This window comes from Phalangium opilio, unplaced genomic scaffold (genome assembly GCF_054372755.1).
Source record: "Phalangium opilio isolate 3A_F unplaced genomic scaffold, DU_Popi_V2 ptg000045l_1, whole genome shotgun sequence".
NCBI classification, from domain to species: Eukaryota; Metazoa; Arthropoda; class Arachnida; order Opiliones; family Phalangiidae; genus Phalangium; species Phalangium opilio.
The window spans coordinates 4595359-4610694 of NW_028324168.1; the positions used below are offsets into that span (position 1 = coordinate 4595359).

Genomic DNA, 15336 nt, shown 5'->3' on the forward strand with positions numbered 1-15336 from the left:
AGTACCAACTACCAATATCTTCTAACGGGGTTTCAAGGTTAAAGGCCGAATATTTTTTGTTTACAATTAAAAGGCATCCGAAAAGAAATGGAAAAATTTACTCGTCAAGAATCACCTAAAACAAATTTAAACTTAGAATTGTATCATAATTATCATTCATTTTATTCCCAAAAGGTAAGAAACATTTGTAGTTATATATTTAATAAAGTTATTAAGATAAATGTCTTAAAACTTGACCAAATACCAAGGCTTCAGCTATTTATTATTCCCTTCAAGGCCGCCACTTTTTTACAGAATTACAGAAAGTGCCTACAAGTGCCCTCAGTAGGAAAACTACTATAGCAGTAGTTTTATAGAAAAAGACTTATATTTAAGTTAATTACCGGTGAAACTGGTTCAAAATTGCATATATATAATAAGCAAGCTATGATCTATTTTATAAACCATTTTAAAACTTAATTCCGAACTAATTTACTTAAATTTAAGGGTGACTACAACTTACTATTTTACAGAAAATGCTTATATTTAAGTTAATTACGGGTCAAATTAATTCAAATTTACTATACATAATCAGAAACGTGTTTGGTTTAATATACACTACTTAAATAGTTAATAACTAGCTATTATCTCACTTAAATTCGGGGTGTCTACAACACATAATTTTACAGAAAATGAATTATTTAAGTTAATTACGGGTCAAATTAATTCAAATTTACTATACATAATCAGAAACGTGTTTGGTTTAATATACACTACTTAAATAGTTAATAACTAGCTATTTTCTCACTTAAATTCGGGGTGTCTACAACACACTATTTTACAGATTCATGGGTGCCTCCAAATATACTATTTTACAGAAAATGCTTATATTTAAGTTAATTACCGATCAAATTAATTCAAATTACCTACATCTACTAAGAATATTACGCTCTATAATATAAACGCGTTTAAAAATTAATTTCTATCAAATATACTTAAATTTAAGGGTGCATACAGATTTTGTACTCGGGAAAAGATGACTTACAGGAGGCACTATTTTACAGAAAATGCTTATATTTAAGTTAATTACGGGTCAAATTAATTCAAATTACCTACATCTACTAAGAATATTACGCTCTATAATATAAACGCGTTTAAAAATTAATTTCTATCAAATATACCTAAATTTAAGGGTGCATACAGATTTTGTACTCGGGAAAAGATGACTTACAGGAGGCACTATTTTACAGAAAATGCTTATATTTAAGTTAATTACGGGTCAAATTAATTCAAATTTACTATACATAATCAGAAACGTGTTTGGTTTAATATACACTACTTAAATAGTTAATAACTAGCTATTATCTCACTTAAATTCAGGGTGTCTACAACACACTATTTTACAGATTCATGGGTGCCTCCAAATATAATTACCGATCAAATTAATTCAAATTACCTACATCTACTAAGAATATTACGCTCTATAATATAAACGCGTTTAAAAATTAATTTCTATCAAATATACTTAAATTTAAGGGTGCATACAGATTTTTACTCGGGAAAAGATGACTTACAGGAGGCACTATTTTACAGAAAATGCTTATATTTAAATTAATTACGGGTCAAATTAATTCAAATTTACTATACATAATCAGAAACGTGTTTGGTTTAATATACACTACTTAAATAGTTAATAACTAGCTATTTTCTCACTTAAATTCAGGGTGCCTACAACACACTATTTTACAGAAAATGCTTATATTTAAGTTAATTACGGGTCAAATTAATTCAAATTTACTATACATAATCAGAAACGTGTTTGGTTTAATATACACTACTTAAATAGTTAATAACTAGCTATTTTCTCACTTAAATTCAGGGTGCCTACAACACATTATTTTACAGATTCATGGGTGCCTCCAAATGTACTATTTTACAGAAAGTGCGATTATTTAAGTTAATTACGAGTAGTAATCATACTTAAACTGAGGAAGGCAACAAGACTTTCGTAATCTTGTCTACTGGGGTAAGAATTTTACCAAAATGTGAATATTTAAGTTAATTAAGTATGAAATTAAATCTAACTTGGATTATAATGCTATTTGAGTGTGATGTTCAAATTAAACACTATAAAAAGTAAATTGTGCCAATTAAACTTACGGTAATTGTGCCTTCAAAATATTGCTAAAGGAAAACCACGGCCACAGCGGTTTGAACTGTCCAAAATGCTTTTATTTAACATAGCTATTAAAGTAATGAAATTTAATTTGTTAATGTGTCATATGAATGTGGTGCTCAATTTAAACGCAATTTAATGTTAATTGCGAGCAATTATTCTCAAATATAAGTTGGCTACAACTTACATAATACAATTTTACATAACCTGGGTGCCTACGAGACACAATTTTACCAAAACGCTTTCATTTAACTTAATTTTGGATGGAATTCGATCTAAGTTGGTACATATACATTTGAGATTGCGCTGATTAATTTAAACGCGACTTGAAATTAATTCTGAGCAATTATTCTCAAATAAATGGTGCCTACAACTTTTGAATTTTACATAACCTGGGTGTCTACAACTTTTTAATTTTACATAACCTGGGTGCCTACAAGACACTATTTTATCAGAACGCTTTCATTTAACTTAATTTTGGATGGAATTCAATTTAAGTTGGTACATATATATTTGAGATTGCGACGATTAATTTAAAGGCAACACAGTTTCTCGATGCAACTACCCTTTTTGAAACACTGTATAAATTAACGTAATAATTTTTGTAAGTTTTGTTAATGGTTTTGATGTTATTTTAGCAATTTAAAACAACAGCACTCTTCCGTTTTGAACTATTAAATTATTAAATAACAAAAGAATTAACACAACAGTTATCCAGGAAAAAATTAGTGTGATGGGTTATATTGGAGAAATTTGATCACATTAAAATTTATTAAATATGACGCAAAGCAATAGGACTAGGGCGCTTACTAGACCCAAAAGCTATCATCTGTGTGGGCTAATTATTTTTGGATTACATGATATGGGGTATACAAGTTACTAGTACCCCTAGCACGTGACCTGATTTATTAATGGCCCCTCGACAACTATGCGTTTTACAAGTTACGAGTCTAAGAGGGAAAGGCGCGGGGTAAAACTCTGCCTTCCATCTCGCTTTTTAGCCCCACCGCTGTGTGTGTTTTGGATCTGAGAGTGCACAAACACAGCACTAGAGCAACTCTCTTGTATCTCCGGATACTTAGGGTTGCCTACCCCCTTTTCCCGTCGAAAGGGTGTATTGTCTATCGCGCTTTGTAAAACGCATAGTTGTCGAGGGGCCTTTAATAAATCACGTCACGTGCTAGGGGTACTAGTAACTTGTATACCCCATATCATGTAATCCAAAAATAATTAGCCCACACAGATGATAGCTTTTGGGTCTAGTAAGCGCCCTAGTCCTATTGTTTTGCGTCATAATTAATAAATTTTAATGTGATCAAATTTCTCCAATATAACCCATCACACCAATTTTTTCCTGGATAACTGTTGTGTTAATTCTTTTGTTATTTAATAATTTAATGGTTCAAAACGGAGGAGTGCTGTTGTTTTAAATTGATAAAATAACATCAAAACCATTAACAAAACTTACAAAAATTATTCCGTTAATTTATACAGAGTGTTTCAAAAAGGGTAGTTGCATCGAGAAACTGTGTTGCCTTTAAATTAATCGTCGCAATCTCAAATATATATGTACCAACTTAGATTGAATTCCATCCAAAATTAAGTTAAATGAAAGCGTTCTGATAAAATAGTGTCTTGTAGGCACGCAGGTTATGTAAAATTGTATTATGTAAGTTGTAGGCAACTTATATTTAAGAATAATTGCTCGCAATTAACATTAAATTGCGTTTAAATTGAGCACCACATTCATATGACACATTAACAAATTAAATTTCATTACTTTAATAGTTATGTTAAATAATCGCATTTTGGACAGTTCAAACCGCTGTGGCCGTGGTTTTCCTTTAGCAATATTTTGAAGGCACCCTTACCGTAAGTTTAATTGGCACAATTTACTTTTTATAGTGTTTAATTTGAACATCACACTCAAATAGCATTATAATCCAAGTTAGATTTAATTTCATACTTAATTAACTTAAATATTCACATTTTGGTAAAATTCTTACCCCAGTAGACAAGATTACGAAAGTCTTGTTGCCTTCCTCAGTTTAAGTATGATTACTACTCGTAATTAACTTAAATAATCGCACTTTCTGTAAAATAGTACATTTGGAGGCACCCATGAATCTGTAAAATAATGTGTTGTAGGCACCCTGAATTTAAGTGAGAAAATAGCTAGTTATTAACTATTTAAGTAGTGTATATTAAACCAAACACGTTTCTGATTATGTATAGTAAATTTGAATTAATTTGACCCGTAATTAACTTAAATAATCGCATTTTCTGTAAAATAGTGTGTTGTAGACACCCTGAATTTAAGTGAGAAAATAGCTAGTTATTAACTATTTAAGTAGTGTATATTAAACCAAACACGTTTCTGATTATGTATAGTAAATTTGAATTAATTTGACCCGTAATTAACTTAAATATAAGCATTTTCTGTAAAATAGTGTGTTGTAGACACCCTGAATTTAAGTGAGAAAATAGCTAGTTATTAACTATTTAAGTAGTGTATATTAAACCAAACACGTTTCTGATTATGTATAGTAAATTTGAATTAATTTGACCCGTAATTAACTTAAATAATTGTTAACTCGTGATATTAACTCGTTTTGTCAGGTTCAAATAATTAAACATCGTGGTTGAAAGAATGTAAAAAGGGTCAACGTTTATTCAATTAGGGTAGGAACTCGTAATAATACTACATCGTTCGCGTGGGAGCTAAAGAGTGTCTCTCGCCTCCGACCTCAGTTCTATTTATAGCCTCGGTTCAAAGGTTTTTACAGATCGATGGGAACACACACACACTCGCCATCTATATTTCATACTAGTAACTACGATTCATAATTGGGCCTTACATTCGGCCATCCTAAATTTAAAAATCTCCTGGTTTTTTTTTGTGTTCACAATTCTACAATATTATACAAATGAGTTAAAATTAATTACATTTCCTAAAATAATACATTAACATTGCAAAATTGAATTATTGAGCTGCTTATCGTGATTGGGTCATTAACGTTAAAATTTGTATTAAAGAATAAAGTCTTTCAGGTAGCTAGGTAATTTTTGTTTCCGTGAACTTCTCTGACTTTGTCCATCGGTGAGATCACTGTCCGTCTCTGTATCTTGTTCGTTTCCAGGAACTTCTTCGCTCTGAGATTCCAATTCGTCGTCTTTGTTTGGATTGGATAACGCGGGTGATGGACTGATTTCATCATCAGAGGACTCTTCTTTGTCGGACGTATTATCTATGATTTGGAATCTTTTCAACTTGTCTACTGGAGCGGTGTTCCTGTAGAATCGGTTCGTGCGTTGGTTTTCGGGTAAATCTTCAATTACATATCGATCATAGTTCAATTTGTCGGTGACTACGTATGGTCCTCTATCCTTGGCTGAAGTTTTCGACGGCTGTCCCGTATCTCGTGGCTGATGTTCAACTACTACCAAGTCTCCCGGTTGATAGTTAGGTGCGTGCGCTATCTTGGCGTTGTAACGTTTTCGTTGTTTTTCCTGATCAATTTGAATTGATTCTATGGCTTTGTTTCTTCGTTGCATAACTCCTTCGGAAAAGGTTTCGTGGAGTTCGTCTTTGATGAAAGTAATGCTTGGATTGTTCAATCTTCGTAGTCTAGGAAACCAGAAGAGTTCTTGTACCTTTAAACAGGTTTCCTCGATGCCTACATGACCAATGTCGTCGTGGTTCATCTTGACGATACGCCATCGCGCGGCGTCCGGTACAACCCATAACTTCATTTCTTTCTCGTCCGTTTTGAAACGACGGAAAACTCTACCTCGTTCCAGAATAAACTCTTCTTGGATTCTTTTATCCTCTTTCGTTAGTTTAGTTCGTTTCTGGAGAGTTTCCTTAATTGACTGAATTTTCTTATCGTTGTACTGGGCCATTATTAGCCAATCGTCCGTTTGTACTTCCGTGTGTAATACTGTGATGTCGGAGATTATCTCCATCTCTTGCGCTTCTTCCGTTGGCGCTCTACTCAGGGCGTCTAAGTGCGCCATTCTTTCGCCTGGTCGGTGTTGACTTCCGAATTCGTACTCTTGGAGAGAGAGCCACCAACGACCTATACGTGGTACAAGGTGCTTTTTCTTTACGATCAATATATGGCTCGAGTATGGTGAGCTTGACTCTTCGGTCACCCCAGAATCCAATAGTTCTGCTATTTTCGTCCTTACTTTCCCTCGTTCTGTATGTGCTAGTCGATAGGGTCGGTGCGTGATTGGCTTATCCGTTGTTAGTCCAATCTTTATTGCCGTTTGGGTCATGTGACCCAGTTCGCGTAATTCGCTGGCGAAACAATCCCCATATTCGTTAAGAAGGTTACATAACTGTACCTTGTAGTTGTCGTGAACGTAGTCGTCGTGAACTTGAGAAGCAACGTTTATCTCGTTTATCGTAATGTTTTTAGACGTTTTCGTATCAACATGGAGGGTCTCGATGACTTGATCCTCCGGCAATGCTTCGCATAGCTTCGCTCGTAACATCTTCTCTCCTGTCTTGATTTTCAATTCGGATCCAGACAGATTTATTATTGGTACACTTGAAAAACCGTCCTTATCAACTGAGTAGACTCCTCGGGGTATATAGTATTCCTTTCCAGGAGCCATCCTAAGTTGTTCGTCAACAAATACCTCTAATTCGCTTTCTTGAGGGACTCTTGAATGCAGATCAATAAAGCCCACGTAGTCAGTTGGAATAACTGACGCTTTACATGCCCACAGATTAACGGCTTGTGGGGGTAGTTCCGGAATTTGCATTTTATGTAGCGAATTGTCTTCGATCGTTGAGTGGTCCTCCTCGAATAGTCTGATAGCGTTTTTACGTTTGATAACCGTGACGTTCGGTAGTTCAGTCAGTGGTTGTCCAATTAGGAGAGGAATATCTTGATTTTCGTCACGTACCACTATCATTTCCACCTCAGCGTTAACTTGGTCCACTTTAATCTTTCCCTTGGTCATTCCGACTGGCAATATTCGAGAGCCACCTCCATATCCTCCAATGGTTAACCCTCGCTCGGGTTCTCTAATAGTTAAACCATATTCGTCAGCCGTACTCTTCCGAATTAATACGCATTTACTCCCCATATCGACATATGACTGGATTGGCTTCTCATTAACGTAGGCTTGCATAAAATATTTCTCGTTACTGTCGACTTTGGATTGATCATCGTCTATAAGCATGACTTCCCTTGACGTGGCGATCTGCCGGCAGTCTTTGGCTTCGTGACCTACTCGTTGGCATGTTTCGCATCGAATTCTCTTTTGCGGTTTTGGGCAGATTCTAGCTATGTGTCCATAGTCGTTACAGTTGTAACATAGCGACTCACCCTTATCGTTATACCTCGGTTTTCCCAAACGGGGCTTAGCTTGCTGGACGTTTTGGTTCATCTGTTCGTGATCCATTTCGCGTGGAGGCCATCTGGTGAATGTTTCTTGCGGTTTTCCAGTTGGCGGTCTTCTCCGATTTTCGTGGGAAGAATTCGTGACTCGCAAACGTCCTTCTAATTGTTGAATGCATTTGAGTAACTCTGGCGGACTTTTGAATTCTCTAACACTCAACGCTGTGATTAACTCTCTATCGTTTAAACCCGTTATGAGATACTCGATCATTGCTTCCTCCGTTAGTCCGCAAAGTCTAGCCTTCGCGACCTTATCGTGGTAATACTTTTCTACGGTGTCGTTGGGTTTTCTTACGTATTGTTCCATTTCGCGATGTAGCTGTTGACATCCTTTCGATGGTGGAAACCATTCCTCTAATTTCGTCTTCCACTCGGTCCACGTGTATACGCTAGTTGAGAGTCCTTCGAACCAGGTTTTGGCCGAACCCTTCAATTTTGGTAGTGCGCTGTTGATGGTCATGCGTTCGTTCCATCCGTAGGCAGTGGCAGCATCGTCCACTTTCTTTAACCACATAGTTATCGTTTGGTGTGGCGCGTTTTCGGGATCAAAATTGGGGATAATCTGGCTCGTATCACCCCAATGGTGATGCACGTTGTTCGTTGCATTTGGCAAATTCGGGTTAGGATTTACTTGTGGTGCAGGAGCAGGTACTAAAGCCGCCATGGTTTGCTGTACTGCGTTGGATACTGCTAGTCGTATGGCTTCTTGAAAATCGTTCATCGCTATGTACCCTGCTGGGTGCGCTCCGTTGGTGTCTTCGTCAGACATGTTGCTTTTCCGTATTGGACGTTTTGCTAATTCGTTTTCCCTCGTTGTCTTAGTAGACTTCTCGTTAGGGTTAATCGCGTAGTCGTTCGCTGAAATTCGTGTAGCGTTGACTGTATTAAACTCGTAATCGTGGGTGTCTTCGTAGTTATCGTGTTCGCTAGCGCTCTCGTCGTTGTTAGAGTCTTCGCTTTCCAACCAATTTACGTGAATACTACTATTTCTTGAACTAATTTCGTTGGAATTATCGTTTTCCGTATCGTTCTCGTTGAAATGGTGTTTCAAATTGTTGGTGTTATCGTTACCTCTACTTCGTTTTGCCTCCTCGCGTTGGGCATGAGAATCGCTGCTTATTTCGTAATTTTCGTTCGTTTCTGCTTTGCACGTGTTGCAGATTTCTTTAGTTTTCACCCTGTATTTGACTCTTTCGCTCCGTCGTACATGAGGACAATCCTTTTCTACTTGCATCCGTGATATCGTGGTTTTTGTCCGTAATGGCGTCGCCTCGTGTTACGTCGTGGGGTTTTCCAAATCCGTTCGCATCGCGTTGACCGTGGTCTCGTTTTTCGTATTTATTCAGAATATAGATTACTATCCCACTTCTGAGATGTTAACTCGTGATATTAACTCGTTTTGTCAGGTTCAAATAATTAAACATCGTGGTTGAAAGAATGTAAAAAGGGTCAACGTTTATTCAATTAGGGTAGGAACTCGTAATAATACTACATCGTTCGCGTGGGAGCTAAAGAGTGTCTCTCGCCTCCGACCTCAGTTCTATTTATAGCCTCGGTTCAAAGGTTTTTACAGATCGATGGGAACACACACACACTCGCCATCTATATTTCATACTAGTAACTACGATTCATAATTGGGCCTTACATAATCGCATTTTCTGTAAAATAGTGCCTCCTATAAGTCATCTTTTCCCGAGTACAAAACCTGTATGCACCCTTAAATTTAGGTATATTTGATAGAAATTAATTTGTAAACGCGTTTATATTATAGAGCGTAATATTCTTAGTAGATGTAGGTAATTTGAATTAATTTGACCCGTAATTAACTTAAATATAAGCATTTTCTGTAAAATAGTGTGTTGTAGACACCCCGAATTTAAGTGAGATAATAGCTAGTTATTAACTATTTAAGTAGTGTATATTAAACCAAACACGTTTCTGATTATGTATAGTAAATTTGAATTAATTTGACCCGTAATTAACTTAAATATAAGCATTTTCTGTAAAATAGTGTGTTGTAGACACCCTGAATTTAAGTGAGAAAATAGCTAGTTATTAACTATTTAAGTAGTGTATATTAAACCAAACACGTTTCTGATTATGTATAGTAAATTTGAATTAATTTGACCCGTAATTAACTTAAATATAAGCATTTTCTGTAAAATAGTGTGTTGTAGACACCCCGAATTTAAGTGAGATAATAGCTAGTTATTAACTATTTAAGTAGTGTATATTAAACCAAACACGTTTCTGATTATGTATAGTAAATTTGAATTAATTTGACCCGTAATTAACTTAAATATAAGCATTTTCTGTAAAATAGTGTGTTGTAGACACCCCGAATTTAAGTGAGATAATAGCTAGTTATTAACTATTTAAGTAGTGTATATTAAACCAAACACGTTTCTGATTATGTATAGTAAATTTGAATTAATTTGACCCGTAATTAACTTAAATATAAGCATTTTCTGTAAAATAGTAAGTTGTAGTCACCCTTAAATTTAAGTAAATTAGTTCGGAATTAAGTTTTAAAATGGTTTATAATATAGATCATAGTTTACTTATTATATATATGCAATTTTGAACCAGTTTCACCGGTAATTAACTTAAATATAAGTCTTTTTCTATAAAACTACTGCTATAGTAGTTTTCCTACTGAGGGCACTTGTAGGCACTTTCTGTAATTCTGTAAAAAAGTGTGGCCCTTATTCAAGGCGAAAATTGACTTATCATGACCTTATGAGTCATCACGCATTATTATTATTATTTAGGTGGTATTTACCTTGATAGAAAAGAGGCTTCCTTACCAATCAAAAATTCTAGATATTTATAAATTGGAGCAATATGAACCATGGTATCTGAAAATCAATCCAAAGGCTGAAGTTCCAGTTTTAAAAGACGATGTTAAAATTATTCCTGATTCAACACGAATTATAGATTATTTAGAGGACAATTTTAGCAATGGTGTGTAAGCATATATCAGGTAATTAACCTAAGTTAATTCTCGATATTATAAAGGGAATGTTCCACGTCTTACTCCTGAGAAAGGAACGGAAGAATGGGTGAAAATACAAAACTTTAGACAGATGTTAGATAACGTTAACATATCATTCTTAACCTATGGAAGCTTATTTCACCCTGATCAGACTGTTAAATCTAATATAACTGATTCTCAAAGAAAGGAAAAACTTTGTAAGAAGTGTTTTTAAGCGTATTTTAAACACAAAAACCGGTTTTAATTAGTAAAAATGGTCATTTAAATTTTATAGCATTATTTGAGACTTTACCTGCCAAATTAGACGAGCTTATTTTATCACAACCAGAATTTACCCAACAAATAATACAGAAAAAAGCCAAATTTCTGGAAGTTCAAGGAATGAAAGAAATAGATAATTTTAATAAAGTACTTAATGAACTAGAAGAAGATTTAGATAAAGTTGAAAATGAATTATCAAGCCATATTGAAGGTAATTAATCTTATTATTATAATTATTAATTAGGCCTACCATTAATCTAAATCTAGATTAAATTAATCCATTTTAATTTATAGAGAAAGAAAGTTGGTGGTTATGCAGTGAAAATTTTAGTTTAGCGGACATTTCCCTGATAATGGTTTTGGGAAAATTAAAATACTTAGGTTTGTTTGAAAGATTTATCGCTAAACGTCTGGCTTTAAAACGTTATTTCAACCGAGCTCAACACAGAGATTCTTATAAAAAAGCTCTAAGTCAAGGAAACTCGAATGTTTTAGAGAAAATTCCTTGCAAACACGTTGTCCTGTCTTATGCCATTGGATCATTCCTACTCTTAGGTTTAATAGTAACAGCTACCATATTGTACAAACGTTTAAAATAAATAATTAAAATGGATAAGGGAAAGAACACTTATTTTGTGATAATAAAATAAATAATAAATAAATGATTTTTGAAACCAACCATAAATCAGAGTGTGTGTGAGATTATCATTTAATATATATAACAATCAATCATTCTTTAAAAGTTAAAAAGTTCAAGGCAGATTTTGATTTTCATCACAAAAGTTCAGACAAAAACATTCTGTATTACAGTATTAACTATAATTATAATTATAATTAACCATATTTTAATTATGTGTCAACAGCCCTAAATATGTTCCTTACAAAAAAAAAACCCCAAAACTTATATAAATAATTAAATATTAAGCCAATACCGACTTCTGTTAATAATATATTAAATAATATAAGTATAGTCATATATATTAATATTATATTAATTTCTGGTGTGTTGTCTTTTAAGTAAAGGCTGTATTGGTTTCACGGGTGATTTAGGTGTAATATCACCATATTTAAAAGGACCCTCCCCTGGTAATCCCGGTGAAAAACTTGTCTGATACCATATTCTATAAGTCACAAACCAAATTATAACTGCAATTAAACTCCCCGCTAATTTCTGCACCATAGAGTGATAGTAAAGTATAGTTACTACTAACATAACATCCCATAAAGTGAGCAACATCGTAACTGCAACAAATAAACCCTTAATATAAGGTGTTAATCTTGGGTAAAGGAATTTTAGATCAAATAATTCCTCCTCACTTAAACCTTTTAACGGAGATTCTTCATCGTAATCTTTATTACGAATTAATTCCCCAATTCTTTCCCAACCTCTAAAGGCCTTACATTCTTCCATGATTAATAAATTGCAGTAAATTAATATGAAAGAATGGCCGGATATATCAAATCCGTGCCAACGGTAACCAGCTTGCAAACAAGCTCTCCTGCTAAGGACTTTGTCTGAATTTTTTAAACAAACACCGGTTTTGGACTCTATGTAAACAAAAAGGGTTGTCCAAAAGTACCACATTACGGTTGCAATTAACAAACGAAGGGCGTGAGCCTTAATTAGAGCCTTATTGCCGCAACAATAAGTCCAACTCGTTAAACCTACAAATGAGCCTAATAAAGTTAAAGTCCATCCCCATCCTAATTTTACAAAGTATTGGTTGAATATATTGTCTTTTCTCGAAAAATAACTTCTGGGAAATGGTAAAAAGTCAGTAACCAGTGAGACACACACGACTGCCGCTATATATAATCCAATTTTAAGTTCAGGAGAGAATAAAACAATTCTCCGACATACGTGTAGCAAGACAATTAATGCCATTTGAGAAACAGTTGTGGGTTCTGGTAAGGGTTTTTTCCCAGCTGTTGTATTACTTTTCTTGACTTGATTGGGTTGCCAATTAAGCAAATTTACGTCAGAAGGATCCATGATGGAACTCTTTGATACCTTTGAGTTTATTTGAAGCCTGTTGGACCGTCTTAATTGTTGTGATGATGCCATGAAGATTAAAATCACAGATACTTGGTGGTGGTGGTGGTTGTTTTTTCAATACTTGGTAGGTGTACTGAGTAAAAATTCGACACCAATACCTTACTTAAGGAATTAACTCTCTTTTTTTCCTTGTTTGTTCATGATTGTGCCATAATCTTACCTAAGCCTAAAATTCTTTACCTAAGAAAAAATCAAACATACCAGTGTCTTGGAAACTTGACAAAACTTTCTTCTTTCCAATACTTTTAGTGAACAACTAATAAATCTAATACTAAATTCACTGTTTTCAATTGTTAAGCCTATTTATGCAAAATTCCTGATTGATAATGCTTTACAAATTACAATTTATAATTATATAATATTACAAACGTGCCGCAGCCGTGGGAAGGACGCTACTAAATTGCATAAGTTTACAGCAAACCAATTTTTTTGCATAAGGCCGCCATTTTCAAAAGTTTGCTTCCAAAATACTAATTTGCATAAATTCTGAAAAAACGTTTTCATGCATAAAACCAGTATTTTCAAGGGTTTGCAGCCAATATACCAATTTGCATAAAATTCCCCATCCACCACTATTTTCAAAAGTTTGCTACAAGAATACTAATTTGCATAAATCTACCGAAAACTCGATGAAACTCAAAAAACTCGATGAAAATGATGGTTTTTACAAGGAAACCTAGCTTCGCTTCGCTTAGCTTAGTGGTTTAGAGTAGTATAGAGTGGTTTAGAGTAGTTTAGAGTGGCTTAGAGTGGCTAGAGTGGCTTAGAGTGGCTAGAGTGGTTTAGAGTGGCTTCGCTTAGCTTCGCTTGTTTAGCTTCGTTTAGCTTCGTTTAGCTTCGTTTAGCTTAGCTTCGTTTAGCTTCGTTTAGCTTAGCTTCGTTTAGCTTCGTTTGCTTCGTTTAGCTTCGTTTAGCTTAGCTTCGTTTAGCTTCGTTTAGCTTCGTTCAGCTTCGTTTAGCTTAGCTTCATTTAGCTTCGTTTAGCTTCGTTTAGCTTCGTTTAGCTTAGCTTCATTTAGCTTCGTTTAGCTTCGTTTAGCTTAGCTTCGTTTAGCTTCGTTTAGCTTCGCTTAGCTGCGTTTAGCTTCGTTTAGCTTCGTTTAGCTTAGCTTCGTTTAGCTTCGTTCAGCTTCGTTTAGCTTCGTTTAGCTTAGCTTCGTTTAGCTTCGTTTAGCTTCGTTTAGCTTCGTTCAGCTCCGTTTAGCTTCGTTTAGCTTCGTTTAGTTTCGTTTAGCTTCGTTTAGCTTAGCTTCATTTAGCTTCGTTTAGCTTCGTTTAGCTTAGCTTCGTTTAGCTTCGTTTAGCTTCGTTTAGCTTAGCTTCGTTTAGCTTCGTTTAGCTTCGCTTAGCTTCGTTTAGCTTCGCTTAGCTTCGTTTAGCTTCGTTTAGCTTCGTTTAGCTTCGTTTAGCTTAGCTTCGTTTAGCTTCGTTTAGCTTAGCTTCGTTTAGCTTAGCTTCGTTTAGAATCGTTTAGCTTAGCTTCGTTTAGCTTCGTTTAGCTTCGTTTAGCTTAACTTCGTTTAGCTTCGTTAAGCTTAGCTTCGTTTAGCTTCGTTTAGATTCGTTTAGTTTCGTTTAGCTTAGCTTCGTTTAGCTTCGTTTGGCTTCGTTTAGCTTAGCTTCGTTTAGCTTAGCTTCGTTTAGCTTCGTTTAGCTTCGTTTAGCTTAGCTTCGTTTAGCTTAGCTTCGTTTAGCTTCGTTTAGCTTCGTTTAGCCTCGTTTAGCTTAGCTTCGTTTAGCTTCGTTTAGCTTAGCTTCGTTTAGCTTCGTTTAGCTTAGCTTCGTTTAGCTTCGTTTAGCTTCGCTTAGCTTCGTTTAGCTTCGTTTAGAATCGTTTAGCTTAGCTTCGTTTAGCTTCGTTTAGCTTAGCTTCGTTTAGCTTCGTTTAGCTTATCTTCGTTTAGCTTAGCTTCGTTTAGCTTCGTTTAGCTTAGCTTCGTTTAGCTTCGTTTAGCTTAGCTTCGTTTAGCTTCGTTTAGCTTCGTTTAGCTTCGTTAAGCTTCGTTTAGCTTCGTTTAGCTTCGCTTAGCTTCGTTTAGCTTCGTTTCGCTTAGCTTCGTTTAGCTTCGTTTCGCTTAGCTTAGCTTCGTTTAGCTTCGTTTAGCTTAGCTTCGTTTAGCTTCGTTTAGCTTCGTTTAGCTTAGCTTCGTTTAGCTTCGTTTAGCCTCGTTTAGCTTAGCTTCGTTCAGCTTCGTTTAGCTTCGTTTATCTTCGTTTACCTTAGCGTCGTTTAGCTTCGCTTAGCTTCGTTTAGCTTCGTTTAGCTTAGCTTCGTTTAGCTTCGTTTAGCTTCGTTTAGCTTAGCTTCGTTTAGCTTCGTTTAGCTTAGCTTCGTTTAGCTTCGTTTAGCTTCGTTTAGCTTAGCTTCGTTTAGCTTCGTTTAGCTTCGCTTAGCTTCGTTTAGCTTAGCTTCGTTTAGCTTCGTTTAGCTTAGCTTCGTTTAGCTTCGTTTAGT

The 15336-nt window shown here is 35.1% G+C and overlaps 2 protein-coding genes across 2 annotated transcripts; one reads left to right on the top strand and one right to left on the bottom strand.

The window, feature by feature from the left end:
* The first annotated feature begins 14 nt into the window (after positions 1 to 14).
* On the top strand, positions 15 to 11510 carry Gdap1 (ganglioside induced differentiation associated protein 1). The gene is made up of 5 exons (XM_089837856.1): positions 15 to 174; positions 10341 to 10533; positions 10588 to 10761; positions 10839 to 11036; positions 11120 to 11510. The coding sequence occupies exons 1-5, from the start codon at positions 88 to 90 to the stop codon at positions 11422 to 11424; spliced, it is 957 nt and encodes a 318-aa protein (XP_089693982.1). The 5' UTR covers positions 15 to 87; the 3' UTR covers positions 11425 to 11510.
* Fitm (acyl-coenzyme A diphosphatase Fitm) lies at positions 11511 to 13379 on the bottom strand. The gene is made up of 2 exons (XM_089837854.1): positions 13083 to 13379; positions 11511 to 12954 (listed from the first exon to the last, which is right to left on the bottom strand). Exon 2 carries the CDS (start codon positions 12888 to 12890, stop codon positions 11817 to 11819), a length of 1074 nt encoding a protein of 357 aa, XP_089693980.1. The 5' UTR covers positions 12891 to 12954; positions 13083 to 13379; the 3' UTR covers positions 11511 to 11816.
* Positions 13380 to 15336: the final 1957 nt, after the last annotated feature.

Coding starts and splice junctions, on each gene's coding strand:
- Gdap1 (XM_089837856.1), top strand. CDS start 88: ATGGAAAAATTTACTCGTCAAGAATCACCTAAAACAAATTTAAACTTA. Junction 175..10,340: donor ATTCATTTTATTCCCAAAAG/GTAAGAAACATT, acceptor ATTATTATTTAG/GTGGTATTTACCTTGATAGA. Junction 10,762..10,838: donor TCAAAGAAAGGAAAAACTTT/GTAAGAAGTGTT, acceptor TAAATTTTATAG/CATTATTTGAGACTTTACCT.
- Fitm (XM_089837854.1), bottom strand. CDS start 12,890: ATGGCATCATCACAACAATTAAGACGGTCCAACAGGCTTCAAATAAAC.